This window comes from Argopecten irradians, chromosome 12 (genome assembly GCF_041381155.1).
Source record: "Argopecten irradians isolate NY chromosome 12, Ai_NY, whole genome shotgun sequence".
In the NCBI taxonomy this organism is placed as follows: domain Eukaryota; kingdom Metazoa; phylum Mollusca; class Bivalvia; order Pectinida; family Pectinidae; genus Argopecten; species Argopecten irradians.
In genome coordinates this window covers 23,875,045-23,897,359 of record NC_091145.1, presented here as the reverse complement: position 1 = coordinate 23,897,359, position 22,315 = coordinate 23,875,045, and the positions used below count along the sequence as shown (strand labels likewise).

The following is a 22,315-nucleotide window of genomic DNA, read 5'->3' as shown; positions in this document are numbered from 1 at the left end:
AGTCTTGGTTATGGATCCCAACAAGAGTATCAAGTTTCAAGAGCTCACTCTATTACATTGGTTTTGTTTAAGGCTAATTTTCAGCAGTATCAGTATCCTCATGAAGAGTTTATGTTGTGCATTAAAGGTCAATGTTATTTTAATTGGTTACTATGGAAACCACAAGCACATGAACTTTTAAGCAGATAATTTATTCAACTTAAGAGTGGCTAACTCAACAAAATGTAAATGTCATATAAGTTTGTATACATGTATATAGGTATGAAAACAGGTTAAATTGATATCTGATACACCTGTATAATATCATTACAGGTAAGGTAAGTTTTTCGTTGTTACTGGCTAAGTTCTTGTTTGATATGATGTGATTTATTGACATGATTGTAAATTTGAAAGAAGGTTTATTGTGGTTGATTATTTACTCTTCAAATAGGTTGTTGTCATATATTTAATGAGTGAGAGAGTTGGTGATGGGAGACAAAAAGTGGTCATTGTCTTATCCTGTTGTTATCTTTATGATACTGTACCATAGCATTGATGGAAATCTAGATTCATTTATAAGGATTTTATTTTATTACAAATAAGAATAAGCATGGACCCTAAATTTTAATCAACATTATTTGATAACATGTTTGTTTTGATATTTGTCTGATGATTTTGATTTGGATAAAAAATCATTGACATGATGGCTTGTACATTTTCAGCTGCCACCGGTACAAACCAACCTATTCCTTATGGTACCACCATTTCTGTGTCCATGGTGTCATGTGAAACCAAAGGTAAGTCAAACTACCTTTTGATTGTAAGTGATACATAATTCTTACAAAATTAACCCGGATAAAAAAATCAAATCTAATTATGTACTGTCAAAGTTATCTCCCATGTCTATAGTCATTCTGATTTATCAGAGTTACTTCCCTTGGTTTCACTCCGTCAGTACTGAGCACTTCGTCTAAGACAAAGGGAGGTAAGTCTGATAGATCAGACTGGTATATGAAAGGGGAGATAACTACCTTTACATTCTACTTCAAAAGGTTTGGTACAAAAAACTTATTGACAAGTGATGTTCATCATTTCCTCATAGGGTAATAATGTATCCTTATTATTTTTCTACAAGCTTGAAGACTTAAAAAAAAGACATAGCTGATTTGGTTATATGAGAGGACAAATTAAGTTGTACTCAATCTTTATTATTTGATTACAGTAATACTGATTCTTTAAGTTTAAAAATAATCAATTCTCAATAAGCTGACGAGCTTTATATACCATATGGTATACTGTTAAGTAATTAAAAGTGAGATGCTTGTCAAGATGTCGAGATATGAGTAAAATGTACAAGAAATTGATTTATTACGAAATACTTCATTACTTTCTGCTATAGGTTGGATTGTAAATAAAGGACGCCAAGATGAAATAGATAAGAATACGATTCTTGAGTATTGTATACAGATGTTACAGGAGAGCATGAGAGCCACGTGAGTATAAACCACTTATAATGATCTGTGACCCAATCTCTACCTTTTTTTTACAGAATTTACTCAGTCAGAAAGTACAAATATGTAGAATGAGAATTATAACATAAATAAATGTAAATTAAGTACTGTACATTCGGTTGTTTTCTCAGGGTTGATTTTTTGGTTTCATAGGATACTGTTATGGTTGCGAAAATTTGATCTGGGGAAATTTGAGAATCAATGGGATTAATTTTATATCCCTTGATTTCAAAAACTTAATCTTCTTGCTTCTAGTCCAAATCGTGAAAATGTTAATCGGCAAAAATAAGCGACTATATGGTAAAGATATTGCTTTAAGTGCTTATCATGCTGAATTACTTTAATTAGTAACCAAAACTTGCACTTAACCTGTATTTGAATAGATGTTGATTTGTGTTTTACTTGTACAGGAAGGAGCATCGTATCAGGGATATAGAGAACGGCTATGACAGAGAAGTACAGGTACGTTACTATGGTGATGCCAAAAAAGAGGCCATGTTAAAATACAGAAGGTCACCAATGAAAACTGCTGTAAAACCTATCTACAAGGGGGGTAAGCCACGCATCCCTCCAGTATTTGACGAACGACACGAAGGCAAGGACTTGTTGCAGGCGACACATCAGGATGGATCGAGTGTAGTGTAGTATCCTTTATGTGGTAATGAATAATGTTATTTTAAACAAAGCCAGATTGATGTTTTTTCAGAAGGAAGTTACAGGAAAACAGAATATGTAAAAAAGGGAGTAGGCTTGTTGTTGGATTTTACTCTAGTTCAAAAAGAATTTTTTTTAAAAGTGGGATGGGGGAGGGGGGGCTTATTGCCAATTGGAGGCTTATTGCTGGTACAATATGGTACAATATTACAAAAATTGAAGTAGTTCTAGCAGGGTTTTTATACAGCATAGTCCCTTTATACACGCAGATTATTTTCATGATATCTTTGATTAACAAATATGGAGTTACATCAGCCTCGCAAAACTCAAGCAATCTCCTAAAATGCCCCAATCTTGCTTGTAAGGAAGCTGAATTAATTCATTATAAGTTTAAGACGCGGTGTTATAATGTGCTAGGTATCTATTTAACCTTGACCGTTTGAAGCTATCCCTCTGGTTACAAAGCTATAGTTTACACTGCCGCTGGGTTTGGACGACCAGGACACTACCTTCTAGCTTATGACGATGGACCCGAATCAAAGATGCTGGCATGTTTTACTCCAAATGGCAAGGGTGTCTGCTACGGAGAAAATGGAGTCATTCGGTAAGTCATAAAAACTGCCAACCTAATGAAAACATTGACCTGAAATTTCAGTGATTGTTGGATACAGTGTGTACTTTGATGCCTTTAACTTGTCTCTTGGATAGAAGAGAGCTCATGTAAAATACTAGCACTGTCAGGGCATACAGTTGGCCCTTGACTTTTAGCAGTTTCAGAAGTCAAATAACCATTTCTCAGAAATCTAAAGCGACAAAACATATGACAAATAGACAATGTTCTTCAAACCCCAGAGTCAAATCTTACTTTTTAGAGTCATAAAATCACAAAGCTATAGTTTACACTGCCGCTGGGTTTTGTAGGACGACCTTTTAGGACACTACCTTGATATCTAGCTTATGACGATGGACCCGAATCAAAGATGCTGGCATGTTTTACTCCAAATGGCAAGGGTGTCTGCTACGGATGAAAATGGAGTCATTCGGTAAGTCATAAAAACTGCCAACCTAATGAAAACATTGACCTGAAATTTCAGTGATTGTTGGATACAGTGTGTACTTTGATGCCTTTAACTTGTCTCTTGGATAGAAGAGAGCTCATGTAAAATACTAGCACTGTCAGGGCATACAGTTGGCCCTTGACTTTTAGCAGTTTCAGAAGTCAAATAACCATTTCTCAGAAATCTAAAGCGACAAAACATATGACAAATAGACATGTTCTTCAAACCCCAGAGTCAAATCTTACTTTTTAGAGTCATAAAACAATACATTCTTTGTAGTCTACTGGATGGCCTGATATTGTAGCACTATGATAATTTTTTTTGCTGATGAAAGTCTTTTAACTATTAAGGCATTGTACAGAAATCGGAGTACTGAAATAAATGCTGATATCCTTGACATCTGACATTGATTCCTGACTATAAGTGTTGTTTTAGGTACGGGCACTCCATCATTTAAAACTATAAAAAGAAAAAAACCACTACTGGAATTTTAGAATTCTAAGAGGCCCAATGGGCCAAATTGTACTTAAATAAGCTTTATTTGTAAAGGCTAGTAAAGGCATGTTTTGTTTTATAAGTAGAACATTAGATTGCCTGAACTACGTACCAAATGTTTATGTCTGCCTATTTTACAGTGTTCTGGTGACTGAGAAGGGCGGCCATGAGGCATTAGATGATGGTTCTGTACTCAGAAAGTGGAAGTGGCCAACCACAACCATGAAAACATTTGCTCCAGTCACATATCAGGTATTTTATCACATTTCCTAAACTCATTCACCCTTCAGTCCCCTCCCCCTTCTATGGTATCCTACTCAAAAAGCAAGACTAGAATTTGATAAGTTGACAAAGCAGGTAGAAGACATCGTCCTTACAGATTTTGTACTGCTTAATCCTAATACAGGCCGATTTCTCAAAATAAACTTAAGTCAAAAACTGACTTAAGTCATAAATTGCAATTTAAGTTACATGAGGAGAAAAACTTAAGTTTTGACTTAAGTCTGCACTTTTGTTTCGAGAAATCAGGGCCTGACCTCCTGATAATCTGATTTTTTTCATCAAGCCAGAGATAATAACAATTGATCAAATATTACTATATGTTTCCTTATTTCCAGATGAATGGATCTCTCCTGTTCAGATGTTCTGGTCAACAATTGATGTCTATGATATTCAACTGCAATAAAGAAGTTGCCAGATTCTCCCTCATCGCTACCCCCGGGGCGGTGGAGTATAAACCTGGCGATGAAAATGTAAGTTTGAGTGCACAGGTCATTATCGTAGTATCTTAGTTACTGCAGCTTACAAATATATCTATCCTCCTTGCACCTTTTAGTATTAAAGGGTATTAAATTTCTGGAGGAAGCAAAATTACTCTTTCTGTTAATAAAATAATGCCAGTATTTCCATTTCATCTAGCAAGGTATTTAATAACAATAGAAATAATTTGTCATTTCCATGAGACAGAAAATTATGTTGAGAGAAAACTTTGTTGTGATACCATTCCCCAATATCACTACTGTATATCCACTATTTATGAATGAGATGTTTTATTCCAGGAACAACTGTTGACCGCATCCTTTCCCTTTTCCTCTCGAGCTGCCAAAGATTTAATGAGATTGTTTGCACCAAAACCAAGTAGAAAAAGTAAAAACCAGAAGAAGAAGGTAAGAAAGCTGTAATGATAACACGTTTTCTTATTCGTCAATAGTTTATTAAAAGTTGTCTCCCCTTAGTGAAAATAGAAAACAACCTGTCCTTATGAAATACTACTCACATTTTAATTCACAATTTTGTAGCACCATGGTCGTAGCCATCATCCAGAGATCCAGAAACTACTTGAATTTTCATTCCAATATGATGGTGAGAATGATAGGGACTTAGCCAAACTACAGCGGAAAGCCAAGTAAGTCACTGGGAATCTTCTAAAATGTCTAAGGCCACAATTTACTAGTAGTTCAACTTTCTGTCAAAGTAACCTAGACAGCCTTTTGTATTTGTATCAGCAGCTATGGTATTGTACTTCATTATTCACTCTATAGATATTCTAATTAAATATTTCAATGATTCTGTACGGTAAACCAACTTTATTTAAGGGTTTTTGATTTTTCACGGCTATTGTTTCAAAACAAGTTAGCAAAGATTTATTTTTGCGGATTTAAAAATTGAAAAGAACTTAGGTTTTATGATATAAGAAAGGAATTCATTTGCAGATATTTTACTTTCATCATCAATTTCATGAAAGTAAATCACTCACAAAAGTTTATTTACAGGATACCTTGATGTTGTGTTGATATTTTACCTGTTGTATTATCAGGGGTTTGGTAGAGGAGTGGATGGAACATTATCGTCTGGCTGTCGGTCTTACCTCTCCCTACATCAGCTGTATGAATGAATATCCAGAGTATAGTACGAAGAAGAGGACCATCAAATCAGCACAGCTTTCTGACAACGACCAACTAAGTCGCCGCGTGGATATGGAACTGGTCAGTCCAAACCACGGACGAATACCATCCGCTCCTCTAAGTAAGCATCAGATTCACATGTTATCTTATTTATTCTTAAATATTTATCACAAAAATATATTTAAACAGAATATTTTGCACTTTTGCAGCTTTAAAATGATTTTTATGCTGTAAACCAACTGTCTTTTGTGGCTACTCAATATTGAGATTTCCTTTTTATTCTAAATTCACAATCTTTTCCATATTTTTTGATAGAAATTCTTATCAATAAAATTGGTCTTTATATAAATTAGCAGCAAAAGTATTTGTGAATTTTTAACACTAAATTAAAGGTAAAAGTGGAACTCAAATTATTTATTTCTGTATTTGTTTTATCCAGTAAAAGCGAGGAGTAGGTCTGCTAAGAGTCTAGATGGTGAATTTGAGGTGATTGAATCTCGGAAGAAGAGTGCAGCGCCATCTAATGTTAAATTTGAGGATGACGCTACTGATGCTGGTGGCGACGTTTCCCCGACAGCCATTGCCATGTTTGAAAGATTAACACAGTACGTTTCTCTTTTATTTTCACCTTTTGATTTCTTGTCTTGAACTTGTGATAAACATGTATGAACAGACTGAATTGTACGATAAACAACAAATAAATTACCGTAAAAATTTAGTTATGACAGTAAAAGATCTCCATGTACTCATAATTAAATATTCGAAATATGGAGGTATTTTGAGATGCAATATTTCCTGTTACCATGCAGGTATGAGTTTCAACCACATTAAAATTTTATAGAATAAAATTAGGATTGATGTTTAAAAGTTTAATGTAGATGTTTTTACTTCAGTATCAAATATCATATTTTTCACATTAGCAACCATTGAATGAAACAGAATGATGAGTTTTTAATTACAATTACAATGGAAAATTGTGTGTGATTATAGAATTTGTTTTGTTACCATAGCTCTGCTGGTAAACATTCATCCAGAGGTACCAGGACGCCTTTGTCCAGTGCGCCTCTGTCCCGCCAGTACACCATCGCCACTGCCAACCCCAACACTGAGCTGATGTCCCTAATGAAGAGCCCATGTCCTGTGGCCATACGACAGGCCATGTTAGGTCTGGAGCGGCCAATCTGTCGCTGTAGTCGTCACGTCGTACCACAGATCATGGACCTGGAGTACGACACATTTATTCAGACAGAAGTGCCAGACGGTCAGATTGTAGTCATCGAAGTGATCTCTTCTATGTAAGTGACAAATCATTTAATACTTCTAATTATTGATCGTGCATTTCCGAAAATACAAATCAGCATTGCTGAATTAAGGAAAGCTTTATAGTAAAATGGTCTGTTCTTGTCATGAGGTTAAAAAAAAGTGATATCAATCTACTCCACTTATTTTTTCTCCACCATAATAAAACAGTGATGACAATTTCAGTTTAGGTACATGTGCAATGTAAAATGTAAAATTTTCATCAGAATGCACTTCATTATTACTGGAATTTTTTATGGCACAGTATTATAATCTTTATTTTGTACATTGTATTTTAAGTTCTATGCTGTGTTTTATAATTACTAATAGATTTACACATTGTAACACAGATTTCCGTACTCCACGGCGGGTGAGAAGATGGTGGAGGAGATCTATATGAGTTGTAATAGGAATCGTACCAAGCCATGTGTTCAGTGTAGGGGTGACTTGTTCAGACTTTTACAATATGATATCACTACTGCTGCTGAGGGATCTGACCACACTCAGCCTCTTCTACTTACCCGACACAATGTAGTCCCTGGAATGTTTCTGGTAAGTAACACGCAGCCACTTCTACTCACCCCACACAATGTAGTCCCTGGAATGTTTCTGGCAAGTAACACACAGCCATTTCTATTCACACAACACCATGTCATCCCAGGAATGTTTCTGGTAAAATAAAAGCTTGAAAGGCTTATAGTATGAAATCTAAACTATGCAATGAACTGACCCTATAAATATTGAACTTGTTGTTTTCTGATATCTTGTTTCATCACATTTTTTATTATCATTAAATGTTTCATTGCAGATGTACCTCAACGGGAAGCTGCTATTCTGTGATCACATTTTCAATGGTTACGGAAATGCGAGGAAAGACTTTAGGAAACAGATTATGAAGTCAAGGGTTCAAGCAATGCAAGGATATTCTTTGCCTAGAGATTTTAGATTCAGGTATATTGATTTGCCTTAATTTTCAAAGAGAAAAAAATAGCTGTTTCAATCAAAATTTCATTACTAAAATACATCATGTTTTGTTTATACTTTGATTTCAAAGCCACTTAACTGGACATTATATTAGTATATCTTTTAGTGATAGATTTGGTTATTTTATTTGCATTTACCAATAAAGAATATGTCATAAACATATTTTAAACATACCATATATTGTATCCATTCAAAGGATTTATTATATGGTTACAAGGGAAATAACTCTGATGATATATACATATATGTGTAGATATCTTTGGAAAGTTTCTCATTACATCTTAGATTAAAACTTATGGTTCTGTATAGAAACTCTGCAGACACCAATTCAGACATACTTGAAATCAAGAATTGTGCAATATCCCAAAATCATCCAGAAAACTTATGTAAATGCTATACACTGTCCTTTAAATACAATTTATGTACAAATTTTCAGCATATTTTTATGCCAGGCATTTTGTGCTTTAATATAATTGTGCTCATTTATTTTCTATGTATCTAGTGTAGCAGTTATCACAAATCCGCAATTTTATCACGGTGTTATCCAGTTTAAATCAATTTTGCAATAAAGTTTGATTATGCCAAAAAGAATTTTGTTTAAAATATGAATAATCTTATTGCTAAAACTTACCATTAGTATTTGTTGAGAAAGTGAAAACTTGCTTCTCACTGTTCTAGTCCATCTCGGGGCCATAGTGGTATGCGGTCAGCTTGGGGAGGAGAAATAGGTGGTGCTGGTGTTGACAAGTTTGGCCATCCCGGAACAGGAACCTCATTGGATAGTTCACTGGTGCCAATCAAACGTCCAGGCTCCTCCTCCGATAATGGCAAAGACATGATTGACCAAGTCAAGTAAGTATCTTAGAACTTCCTCTCAGGGCTCAGTGGAGGTCAGCATTGTTTAATTATTAACAAGGGTATGTGATACTGGGAAGATAAAGAGGGAGAAAATGGGGGAGGATTGGGAACCACAAAGAATATGGATGGAGAGTGGTGCCTGCAGTTTACTACTAGTATAAGGTACATGAGGAGGGAAAGCACGTATGTGATAGATATTTTATCAGTGAAGGTTGAGAGACATGAAAACAAAGATAGAAGGGGAGTTGCATTTGGTCGAAGAGTTGGAAATAATGGGGTGAAAGAGAAGGATGCTCTTGTAGGAGGGGTTTAACTTCTAAAAGGATGTAAGGATGGGGGGCAAAATTAAAGGGGTTTTGGGTGAATAAAAGAAGTAAAATAACTGAAGGAAGAGGGACAAAACCGAAAAAGTTGTAGGAAAAGATGCAAAATTAAAGAGCTTGTAGAAGGTGGCAAAAACAGTTGTAGGTGGGAGTGGATGTACAACAGGACACTGCTAATGGGGAAGACAAAAACATTCTCAGGTCTTGGGTATCTACAAGGAGAGACATAGAAGGAAGAGGAAAAAAGGGATAGCTAGTAGTCAGGAGAATAAATAGTCACTGTAGTATTAGCAGTATTGAGATGGATTTTGGGACCTTGGTTATGGTGTCACTTACCTGTGATAAGTCCATAATCTATCACATCATACACATTTTGCTGCCAAGATTGTTTCATTAGACAAAATGATTAATGCATTAATTCTGATTTGAAAAAAAGCCTATATTTGGTTTCACGTTGAATATGGACTGATTACAGGTCAGGGTAGAGGTGCTGTGTGGGGATGGATTGGTCAGAAATAGTCATGTTAAAACTGTTGTTATTAATGTTATTTATTTAACCTTGTAATACTGTACTTAAGGGATTATAACATCACCAAAATAAAAAATACTATCCTGAATAAAGAATATACATAAAGAATAAATCAAAATGAAATAGGTAACTTTTAATTTAAATATGGCAAGCATCTGTCCTATGGTATGTCTGAATTCTTTCACCCTTGAAGACACATTTGGACTCTTATGAGTCAAAGGCTGGAATATTTCATTATGAATTTTTAGGGATGAATAAGTTACATAGGACTCTGCAAAGAGCTGGGTTATTTTGGTATTTTTTACATGTTCATTCCAATTGTACAGAATAGATGTAGCACCATATAGTGGAACAAATAAGATTTTAGTTTCCAACTTCAAATATACCCTTCATGTTAAAACATCAAAGGACATTTTAAGCATGATAAGGTATTGATTGTATTCATTTACACCAGAAATAAAACATATTTTCTACACTTTATGAGACTCGGAGACAACTGAAGAGATTATGGTCTATAAATATCACTACACTTTGAATTATGTATACAAATATTGCTGCAGTCATCACTTTTATGACTGACGTACGTAGTCTTGCAAATCTGTAAAATGTGGATACAAACAGAATTTCATTATAGAACTCTACATGGTACTTGTTGGACTCTTTGATTATTCATTATTAGAAACAAATAAGCTAATTAGTCCCTTGCCGGTGAAACCGGAGTCGACTATATTGTTCTTTCCCTTCAGTCTGTCTGTCCACATTTGGTTTCCAGATGAGAACGAATGGATGGATTCTAATCAAACTTCATACAATGATAGCATATGGAAAAATACAGCTTGGGATTGAATTTGGGGTCAAATTGTCGACCAAAAAGGTTGCTGTTACTAAAAAAAATTGTTTCCAGATGATAACTTGAGAACACATGAACAGATTTTGATCAAACTTAATGGTAGCATATATATTAGTGAATACAGCTTGGGATTGAATTTGGGGTCAAAAGGTCAACTACAAAGGTCATTACTACTAAAAATAAATGGTTTCACAAAATATCAATTTCCAGACTATAACTTGACAACACATCAAGATATTTCGATCAAACCTCACACAATGGTAGCATATGAGAGATTACAAGTTGGAATTGAATTTGGGGTCAAAAGATCAAGTACAAAAGTCATTGTTACTAAAAAGAGATTGTTTCAAAAATTGTAGTTTCCGGACAATAACTTTGTACAATGATAGCATAACTCAATAATAACTTGCCATATGTAAGAAAATGTAATTGACGGCAGGGGATTTGTGTTGCTTGCAACAATTACTATAACATTGTTTCATTGGGGCTAAGATTACTACTACATGTATAAGTATATACTATAAACATACATATTTTAGCGGTAGTGATATTTTAGCTTATTTTGCATTAAATACATGTATTTTGCGCTATCACTGCTATGACCTGTTCAAAATCAATTTTGTGCTAAATATAATCGCCAAAATAAGTATGCTTACAGAATTCTATTTCAAACATTGAGGATAATTTGTTGCATTGCATTACTTAAACAAAATTTGTATACCTGAATTTAAAAGAAATGACAAAACAGAATTTTTGATAAAAAGAGTTTTAGAGATCTTTGATATCTGTAATATTTTCTTATTGAGAGTTGTTTATAAGTTCAGGAATTAAGTAAATACATAAGTAGAAGGATTATGTCAGAAAAAAGCTAAGGAAGGTTATCGATTTGTATCACTGAGGTTACCCGGTGAAGATAATTATACATGGTAATAAGTTTATCAATTATGAATGAACTGTTATAAATGTACTTACCGTAACTTGGTGTAACTTTCCTAATTGGAGTAACTTTCCTAATTGAAGTAACTTTCCTAATTGACGCTGTTTTCTGTGTGAAAAAAAAGTTATGAATTTGTAATGATTTTTTCTGTTTATGCTATTGAACACAAGCCCACTATTGTTCGTAGAACAGAAGACAATTTAATCGACTGTTTGAAATTTGTGGAGAAAGCCAAATATAGAGTTACTGGAGTAAAAACTTATGCATACAACGTACTCTGAAAGGCATTTTTAGTGAAAATAGTTTTAGCCTCATTTTAAGTTTCTCTGTTTTAATTCCATGAAATTTATATTGCTTCTCCCAGCTTTATAACATTATTGTACCAGCTATGAGTTAGTTCCCTGTGTAGTCTAGCTTGACCTCCCTTCCCTAACTACGATTTGCACCGATCACTTTCCTCTGGGAACTATTCACACCCTGCTGGATGTGGTGTCAGATTTTCTCCTCAAACCTTTATCATGTCATATCACTTATATCACTTATAGATGTATACAAGTACAATGACATTATAGACATGTATAAAATCACAGCCAGCTAACATTCAGCTCTGTCATTGTTTAAAAAAACCCACATACAATATGTCTTCATGGAAGGTGAAAAATAACCTTATTGACATCATAGTCCATGAATTTGTTTGCATGGAAATCGTCTCTGGCCTTCAAGATGAAACTTCCAGTGCCCCTTGTATATTTATATAGCATACTATAAAATGTCGTTAAGTTCATGTTCATGTTCATTTCAAACATTAACTGATCAACCAAAGTTACTGCCTTTCATGTCACTCAAGCGGATGATCAAGGTTTACAGATTTAGGGGCTGAGGTTGATGTTCTTTGCATGTTTTACTCTATAATTCAATGAAATACTTAATAGTCATTAATGAGTTGCTGGATCATTTTGTTATTTCGTGTATAGCTTTTTAAGATGACATTTTTCAGTTACATGCGAGACTATACGGCCAACGATAATAACATTCGTATTCTCTTTCTTCCCAACCCAGGGAGATTTATGTTCGTCTTGGACCCTTGCTTAATATGCAACAGCAAACCACGAAGAAGAGGTAACCGGTGAAATACCCCATGTATAAGTCACATTCACGATAGCTTGTGGTTGTTATCACATAACCTAAACGTTCTCTGACATAACGTCCTCTATTTCATAATACATTCGTTTTTATTTCTTCTTTTTATTACGTTCAGATTTATGAATAACTTCTGGGTTTCGGGTTTTGAATTCAATCATATATCTTTTCTCTCTCAAAGATTTGGTGTAAATGCAGAGAGTACTGCTTTTATCTTCTTTATATGTTTGTACTTATATCCTAGTAATATATTTATTAGAAAATTTAAAATCAAAATTAATTAATATTTTTATCAAAAGCAAAATGAAATTAACTCGTAACGTAAAAATGATTTTGAATTAAACTTTCAGCAACATTGGAAAATATCAGAGATATATAAATCAGAAGACTAAAAAAAGGCCTTGGTATTACTGGTCAGAAATATTATAATCTGTAGAAGCTAAAATTCACGAGCAAAGTGCATGATTCACCCCGTACTATTATCATAAATATGGGCATGGATAGACTAGGGATTCTTGCAGTTATAAGAACGCAAATTTTATCTATAATAGTTAAAATGATTTTTAGAAATAAAATATATAATTTCTATTAAGATTTTATACTAATTTTGTAAGACCTAAAACGTTATATACTATATTGTATACATTCAAATGATAACTTCTATGAGTAAAATATTTAGTAAAGTTTCATACCTTACCTTGAAATAAACTTATAGGCAATCAATTTGTTGTGTCTTTTCCTGTGCTGTGGTGATAGCAAACCCTGCTTGTTGTAGGGTTATAAGCAGCAGATGCATGACTGCATACTCTAGCTTTAAGGTATCTTTTACCATGGTTTGACGAGGCTGTATATAGCATGTTTGATTTAACTCACATAATGTAGACATTAGAAGGCTGATTTTGTGTTCATAAAATTATGCTGAATTTTCTTTAATGATTTAATTTTTCCAGTAAAATTTTGTGGATAATATTTTGTGTTTACAGTAGACAATTTTTTTAATTTAAATTTTTTTATTTATTTTTAGAATGATTCTTTGATATGGTTTTAGGACAAAGTCAGAACTGACTAACTTATCACCAATGCGACATGTCACAATTGAAAATATTGCTGTTGTAACATACCAACCATTTGGAACCCAGCATGCATTCTTCCTTCCTGTGCAGTTGTCACTCTGTGTATGTTCCATCTGCAAGGACTAAATATTACAAATGATAATCATGGCCCAGTTTCATGAACATTCCTCAACTTTAAGAAATTCCTTAACTTAGAATTCTCAATAGGAAAGCATTACAGAAATTAAGGGAAAATCTTAAGTTAAGGAGCCTTCCTTATATCCGTAATGCTTTCATATGGAGAATTTTAAGTTAAGGGATTCCTTAAATTTAAGGAATGTTCATGAAACTGGGTCCAGGTTTTAACAGAAACCTTCACTTGCTCTCTCACATTCCTTCCCATACATCGTGATGTTCAATATGCACTACCAATTTATAATATATGCATGCCCCAAATGTTCCCTTATGTAAACCCTTTTGATGTCACATGTCCCTAACTAACGTGATATGAAATTCCACCACAGGATGTCCTGGTAATCATCACTGACATGCTTTAAATCATCCATACGAATGAATCCCCCTCAAGAATGTTGATCCCACGTTTCAAACTCGCCATGAATCCTTCACAAGAATGTTGGTCCCACTAGGAATCCCCACACGAATGTTGACCCCACTTATCTTTCAAACCTGCTGTAAATCCCTTAAAATGATATGTAGCATCATATGTCCCTAACCTGATGTAAATCTATCACCGGATGTTACGTCAAATGTCCCTAACCTGATGTAAATTCATCACCGGATGTTACGTCAAATGTCCCTAACCCTCCCTCACCATTCACCGATACAAGTCATCATTTGTCCTGTGTTTGTTAATTGTAATATATGTGCTTTGTTGGCTAGCAGTGTGGTGGTTGACGGAAGCTTTGCTTGGAAATTTGATTTTATGTTACTTGGAGGATATAGTACTTCTTACATTACGTCCTAAAACAAATTTGCTTTGAAATAATTGTTTATTTGTGTAGGTAGAAATTTAGAATTAAACAAATTAGAACTGCTTGTTTTTTAATGTTATTTTCTTTCATTTATATTGTACAACTAAAAATCATATTGTCTTAATTTGTTTAAGTTTTAGTTAAAGTTGTCCTTTCTTTTGTATAATTTAGATGATATTGCATTTTTCGAAAACAAAATTGAGACTTATGAAGCTAGTAGTTTTCTCAGAATATATTTATATATCTATAAAAATATATTGTAGCAGCTTTGCAGGACATACTATTTCATGTACATGTAATGACAATGTCTGCATTTTTAACCATAGTAATGCAAAGCATGATTAAAACCGATGCCATGTAGCTTCATCACTGTAATGTAAAAATGCATGCGTTATTTGTGCGTAAATGTGCAGGTGTTTCCATTTGAACAGATCTCGCTTGCACAGCCATCGACCATATGTTCCCCATCTTACGACTCTCCAGGTAATTTGGCGGTGATGTTGAATTGGTATATTGTCTTTGCATGGGCTCTGTATGATATACTATTTATTGTTTACGCTAAATGTTGATTTTTCTATAATCTCACGTCCATTTTCTATCACTATTTGTACTCAGAACTTCAGGTTTAACTGGTGAGGGGAGAGGTCTGTCCCTGTGCGCTCCTTACTGTCCAATGTGTCTATATATTAAACCATGCCATATACCTATTAGTCCATCTCTACGTACGCTTATAATGTTTCTTCACGGGAATAACGTGGAAATTTAGCATGAACCGGTGCAAAAAAGTGAATTTCACGTAAAAAGTTTCACATGAATTTCACGTTAAATTCACGTGAATTTCATGTGGATGTTTTGAATTGCCAGTGTACCATAGTTACCTTCTTTGCTGATAGTTATTGATGGTGATTTCATTATTTTGTTAGCAAATTCACATCGTTTTCTCTGAAAAGTACGACGTTACGCTCGCAAACACAGGACGTCACAATCAATGCCTAAATGCAAGGGTAGATAACTGTGTTAGCAAGTACTGAATACTGTCCATGTTAAATTATATGCTACATTTCAGCATCTCATAGTGCCAAAACCCTTGAACTGATCAAACGATCCAATACTTAATGTTTTGTCCAAATAATAGGGGTCACGATAGCCTTGTACTCTGTGTCGAGAGTTGGAATACAAAGTTGGATAGTTGCTTGGTACTAGCTGTAGGTCTGTAATTACTTTCATCCAGTTTCAAAAACTGGACATAACAAAGCCAGGTGGACACCACCTTTTTTTAACGTTTTAAAAAGAATGATATGTGAATTCATATATTTGATATCCCTAACGCATGTTACTTTAAACTTTGTTGAAATACTGTAATTTAAAAGAAACTATTTTAAAGCCTCTATAAACTGTAGGGTTTTTGTGACAACTTACGTTTTACTTTGTCATGTCTAATACCTTTTTCACAGCAATACTGATTTCACAATTTATAGTACTTGTAGTTAAAACTTCGCAGCGATTTATTTTGAGGCTGAAAATTTACAGAATTTAGTCATGCCGTTGATGTGCAAATAAGTTTGTATACAATATTAGATAGTTATGTGAGGATAGCTATGAATATACTTATTGACATTTCATTACCTCACCAAGAAAGAGTAGTTACTGGAAATACCATACAGTATTGAATACAAACATTTTGAACTACTTCACAGTGTACCAAGATAATCATGGTCTGAAGCTTGTTGAATCAACCAGGGGTAAACCATAGAATATTTATTTTTGACATTGTTTATATGGCATTATTTTTATATTAAAACAGGTTATATTATCTCTTTTTTATTGTTTATATGGCATTATTTTTTTATTTACACTGGTTACATTCTCTTTTTTTTGTTTATATGGCATTATTTTTTTTACATATTTATACGGGTTGTATTCCCTTTTTTATGTTTGTGTTTTCATTCATGCGTCTCTTTTCTGTCCTGCGATTCGCGGTGTCCATCCTCTTTCCACTATCCATCCTGTTTATCTATCCTTTCCACTGTCTATCCTATTTATCTTTCCTTCCCCATCCTTACTTATTAACAGCCTGCCACATCTGGTTTGGCGTTACCTTTCCTGTCTGTATATAAAACTATTTTGTCTAAAAATCCGAAATTACAATTGTATAAACATTGTTACGATCGACATTTCTCAAAGTACACTAAGTATGCCATGTTCTTAAGTATTGGTATTTTTGTTTTAGCACAGAATTTCGAAATGAAGTTGAGCAATAAACAATAAACTATCCAAACATTGATGTAATATTGGTACGGTGTTTTCCCCATACAACATATTTCAGTGCTTCTTGAAATATATTATTTATCTTGTCTGTGTGATTTTCTCTTTGTAGAAAGCTGGAGTCCACTAGAGTGATAACCATGAGTCTATCCCCCGGGGGATTCCGACAACTCGATATCCGACGTCACTTATCAGCTCCAGGAAGGAGGATGCAGGGAACCGTCACGTGACTGTGACTATGTATGTTAGCCATGTGATTGTGGACGGTAAAACATGTGACAATAACGGTGGTCGCATGACAATGAACATTAGCCATGTGAATGTAGATGTTAGTTATGTGACTGCTGACATTTGGTCATAATTGTGACAATTGATCATGGTCATGTGACTGTGGGTATTGGGTCATGTGACTGGGTATTGATCATGTGACAGTATAAATGACCAGGAACATTACGACATACCTCAGCATGGGATAAGGCACCATCTAGTAGGATCTTAATCTCACAGACCATAAAATTACTGAGCAAGATCACTGTGATTGACTGCCATGAATTATACAGGGAACAGACTGGCATGTTTTGGGTATACTGATGGGCTCTGTCTGACATATTGATTACATGTACCATAAGCTATATATAGACATGTGCCAATAGCGGTGGGAACACTTTACTATACTATAGTGCCTGATATTTTGTCTGTTATATCCTTTTACCTCTTTCAGATAATTGAGAATTTTATCATAGCTTGCCTAAAACTCCGAATTGATTCGTGGCCTAAAATTACAAGAATTCCTTATTAAATTAGGAAAAGCATCTATTTTTTATTTGCTACTTTTAAACCTGTTAAATTCTAGTTAAATTTGCGTTTCATTTGTTATTTATATTTAATATTAATTTCATCAAGACAAAACCTTAGGTTTCGTCAATGTGATGTAATGTTATAAGATTTTTGATTTTTGATTTTTTAGTATCATTTAACTATTTTAAGAATTAGAAAGATTTTAACTTGCATAGATTAAGTAAAAACTACATTTGAATGTTCCACTCTTGTAAAGAGTCTAAACATAGTCATGTAATTTAAAGTTTATGATGATTCTTTAGATGTTTTAACTAAATGCTAAAGACCTAGTGATCGGAAGTCTGTGATACTTTGCCCCTTCAGTAGTCATCGCCACCAACCTGCCAACATATTTCCTCTTCTGTCCTGCGATGCAATAGATCAATCTAGGGACTTTGTATAAATCCATGTTTATGTGCTCATAATGAAATTCAATATATTATTCTCGGGGTTTGTTTTTTTTTACACAAGAACGAATGATTATTTGTACGTGTTTTATAAGAAAACCTTTCAGTATGCTCATTTCTAGTTAAAAAGTTTTATTTATTTATCCACTTAAAAGTATTGTTTGCCAAAGCAGGAGAATTGACTGTGATATAGAAATAGTCAGCTTGTTTAATGTATAATCTTGTTATAGTGCTGTCATAACGAAATTTCACTTATATAATTTTTCAATCCTGCTCACCATTGTTGTAACTAGTAGATAGGCTAATATAAATATATAGGCATTACCTGTTGCCCATTGCCTTTGTATTAACATCTTGCAATCAGATATGCTGATATAAAAAACAAGTAGATGTGTTTCAAAGCCAAATTATTACTATACACAGGAATCTTTACTTAATGTTTCATATCATAAAAACAAATGTAAGTGCAGTATCCCTGTGGATTGTTGAGCCTCTCTATAGATTGATGGTACAGTGTAGGTCTATGTGTAGTGGGTATAAAAAATGAATTCAATTTTAATCACTTGACACCATGTCTTCCATGTGGAGGCTACTTCACTAAACAGATAATAACGATAGTGTTACAAAATAAAGCTACTGGCTCACATTGTATGTTATAAGGAATTAAGTTATTTGCCGCCATACTAATGATGTTTATATAAATAACATTATATACCGTATTTGCATGTCACATCGGTTACGTATAGATCGTGATGTCATTACTTTGAGTAAAAATGCCGTCGTTTTCTCTGAAAACTATGACGTTACACATATAAAACGTAGTAATTAATACCTACCCGTAAGATATGATTGTATAACGTTCCATGATGTAGTAGATGAGGCTGTTTCTTCAGCTCTGTTAATTTTGTACCAAATATTAAAATGCCAAATACTTGTTGATTTCCTGCTTTATACACAATAGCCTTTGTTCTATACGTTGAACATTATTATGTTTTATGTTGGAAATGTTTGTTTTTGTTTTCTCTCTCTGTTATTTACATTGTTTTGTCATATGTTCATTACCTGTTTCATTTTAGTATTTGAGTCGGTTTTGTTTCCTATTCATACCTGTATTGTTATGGAAGTTTAAATCAATGTATTATATTAGACTCACTTCGATGATCAGCCGCAGATGATTTACTGTATTAGGTAGTCAATTGATTTTTACCCTAGGTATAACCACATGCTTTATAATTTTCTTTACAATCTTCAGCCAAATATGATGTAGAGCGCATATGTGATAAAGATGAAGTCGTATTTATAAGACAGTATTTACTTGTGTTATGAAAATAATTCTTATTTCTCCGTGAAAGTCTGATTTATGAGCAAATGTATTAAGTTGAAAATATGGATATTTATGTTTGAAAGTAATGTGTTTCCTCTATATTTATGTACACCAAATCAATATAAACATATCCACGCTGTTCTATACCTATTACTTACATGCATAAATGATGTCAGCGATGTAGGTCTCGTTCTTCTAAGCTATCTATTAAAGGATCTTTATAGTGCAAATGTAGTCATGTTTGAATGAAAACAAATCAATACTCTCTACAGATCAACAACTTAAATACAAGAAGTGTTTTTGTATTGTAACCTGCCGTTTCATTTGTCATCAAATTTTGTATTTATGGGATATGAAAAAGGTAAAAAGAAAAAAATATTTAACGCTCATAGGGTATGAAAAGGGGGAAAACATATTAATCGTTCATTGGTTATGAAAAAAATAAACAAAAATTTAAACATTCATAAGTTATAAAAGGGGTAAAAACGAAAAAAAAAATAAACGTTCAGCAAATGCCACAACTGGAAACCAAACCTCATTCACTCAAAACATTCTGACGTTAAACGCATACCATGTTCACAGTCTTCAAATTATTTTATCTCTGTGTCTATACTCCAGTATGATGATTATGGTATTACTATTGCCTGTAACAATAAAGATACGTAATGCAATGTGTATAGATGATTATGTTGACAAAGATGATAATGGTATGGCTGTCAAATCAATCAACAAATATTCAATAATACTTCTGATATTTATGATTCGTGAAAAGTATAAAAACAATAAATATTGAATAAGATACCTTTTTGCAGCGGTTTCATTTATGATAATATTAAAACAAAAGAAAACAATATCACAATATAAAAATTTCCGATGCAAGTTACATTACAACATATAAGCTTTAGAAGTAACAAGAGTAAATGGGAGTACGTTTTTATCATTTACTACTTTTTTTAGAATGTGTTTTGTTAGTGACATCCATCTTTTTCACGTTATCGTATTTATTTTCAATTTTAAGACCCTCGTGTCCCTGGAGTTTACTTTGTGGGTAGGGCTTTACAGTATTGATATAAATAGTATACAAACTTGTACTGCAAATCAACTTACTTCCGTGGTGACTTAATTTCGCGATTTTATGTCAAAAAACTGTTTTTGCTGTGATTTAATTTAGCGGTTTAGAGCCATATTGTTCTACTGTCTCTGCACTTAAAACAATTTTGCGACATTTCATTTTCGCAACATTTTATTGACTGCGAAACAGTAAGTTTATTTACAGTATTGTGTAATTAATCTATACGTATGGTGTATATTACAGAGGTATCCGCCTCATCTGAAGGTACACGTTAGGGAGTAACTCTGGGATATGCCAAACCAGAATACTAGGCATGGACATATGTGATGAAATGGGTATTTTTGTCTAGAAGACACATTGTAAACATGTTTAGTTACATGACTTATAGATGGGGTAAATAATTAAAATTCTTCACCACTCAGCTGTGGAGATTGGCATGCTGGTATGAACATTGAAGTGAATATGATTAATTGTATATCGTTATGTTTGTGAAGAAGAGATGTACGTGTGGAGAAAGATTCTGTTTTAATTCACCTTACCATGTATAAATTTTCGTTACGATAAAATGTTCTCTTACTAGCAGCAATGGTACTATCATCTACTGCAAAGATGGTTGGTTGGTTGTTTTCATATTTTACTGTTTTCCACCCAGTGCCTTGTAAAACAACTTCTGCACCATCAGAAATAAACGATATTCAAATACTTATATTTTCTCCTATTTTATTCTCAAAGGAAACAGAGGCACTGATTTCTTACACCATATTTCAATACGAGATTGCAAACAAACAGGTTGTTGAAGAGTGTGTTTGAATAAAAAAAAACGTATTTACACACACTCGTTCACCAGTTTTAAAGAGTTACTTTGTAATTCAATAGAATTTCAGTCAAAGTTTGAAAAGTACAACATAGATAATAAACAAAATGAAGAAGATACAAAAAAAATAATACTGGAGTCTTAGAAACGATAAAAAGTATACAATCTCCACGAACACATGGAGTACAGAAGTAAAAATATTCTAAGTTCTTCTTGAGCTTACAGCATACAGTTTGTCCTGCCGTGGACGTCCAAATGGTGGGAAAGTAAATATACTTAGTTACGACGAGTTTATTGATAATATTGGTGATAATACTTGGAATTTCTCTAAAGGATGTATCAACTTACGTCACGGCAAATATGTAAGGTACGGAAATACATACAGTGGAAGAAGAAGTCTTTGGGTTAGCTGTGCTGTTTCTGACTCAACAACTTACCACACGTGTCAATACACATGTAAATAAAATTGGAGAATAAAAACAACGTATCTTGAATTGATATGATAAATTCCACATCTATACAGCATTGGCATAATATGTATAGCATGTATATAACAGAAAATAATAACAATAAACAACACATGGAAATCTCGAATATACTCACGTTTACAGTATATTATATTATTACAGTATAAGTTCCACATCTAAATGATATATCTATATGATACGTTCCACATCTAAATGACATTATTATGATCAGTTTCACATCTATATCACATTATAATGATCTATGATCAGTTCCACATCTATTCACATTATAATGATCTATGATCAGTTCCACATCTATATCACATTATAATGATCTATGATCAGCTCCACATCTATATCACATTATAATGATATATGATTAGTTCCCATCTATATCACATTATAATGATCTGTGATTAGTTCCACATCTATATCACATTATAATGATCTATGATCAGTTCCACATCTATATCACATTATAATGATCTATGATCAGTTCCACATCTATATCACACATTATAATGATCTATGATCAGTTCCACATCTATATCACATTATAATGAT

The 22,315-nt window shown here is 33.5% G+C and overlaps 1 protein-coding gene across 15 annotated transcripts in view; it reads left to right on the top strand.

Annotated features, from left to right (window-relative positions):
• LOC138336364 (uncharacterized) overlaps positions 1 to 21,176 on the top strand; it is a 41,470-nt gene extending 20,294 nt beyond the window's left edge. For 7 of the 15 annotated variants that reach the window (XM_069285824.1, XM_069285825.1, XM_069285817.1 and 4 more), the window contains 18 exons: positions 702 to 776; positions 1,379 to 1,472; positions 1,901 to 2,134; positions 2,590 to 2,748; positions 3,838 to 3,949; positions 4,315 to 4,449; positions 4,756 to 4,863; positions 4,996 to 5,102; positions 5,514 to 5,722; positions 6,041 to 6,206; positions 6,612 to 6,896; positions 7,251 to 7,512; positions 7,709 to 7,851; positions 8,563 to 8,736; positions 12,441 to 12,500; positions 13,297 to 13,339; positions 14,997 to 15,048; positions 16,943 to 21,176. In XM_069285824.1, coding sequence (XP_069141925.1) covers positions 702 to 776; positions 1,379 to 1,472; positions 1,901 to 2,134; positions 2,590 to 2,748; positions 3,838 to 3,949; positions 4,315 to 4,449; positions 4,756 to 4,863; positions 4,996 to 5,102; positions 5,514 to 5,722; positions 6,041 to 6,206; positions 6,612 to 6,896; positions 7,251 to 7,512; positions 7,709 to 7,851; positions 8,563 to 8,736; positions 12,441 to 12,500; positions 13,297 to 13,339; positions 14,997 to 15,048; positions 16,943 to 16,965 — 2,441 coding nt within the window. In that variant the 3' untranslated portion in view covers positions 16,966 to 21,176. Of the gene's footprint in view, positions 1 to 701; positions 777 to 1,378; positions 1,473 to 1,900; positions 2,135 to 2,589; positions 2,749 to 3,837; positions 3,950 to 4,314; positions 4,450 to 4,755; positions 4,864 to 4,995; positions 5,103 to 5,513; positions 5,723 to 6,040; positions 6,207 to 6,611; positions 6,897 to 7,250; positions 7,513 to 7,708; positions 7,852 to 8,562; positions 8,737 to 12,440; positions 12,501 to 12,871; positions 15,049 to 16,942 lie in introns of all 15 variants that reach the window. The other 8 variants (XR_011210418.1, XM_069285822.1, XR_011210417.1 and 5 more) reach the window with 8 other exon arrangements.
• Positions 21,177 to 22,315: the final 1,139 nt, after the last annotated feature.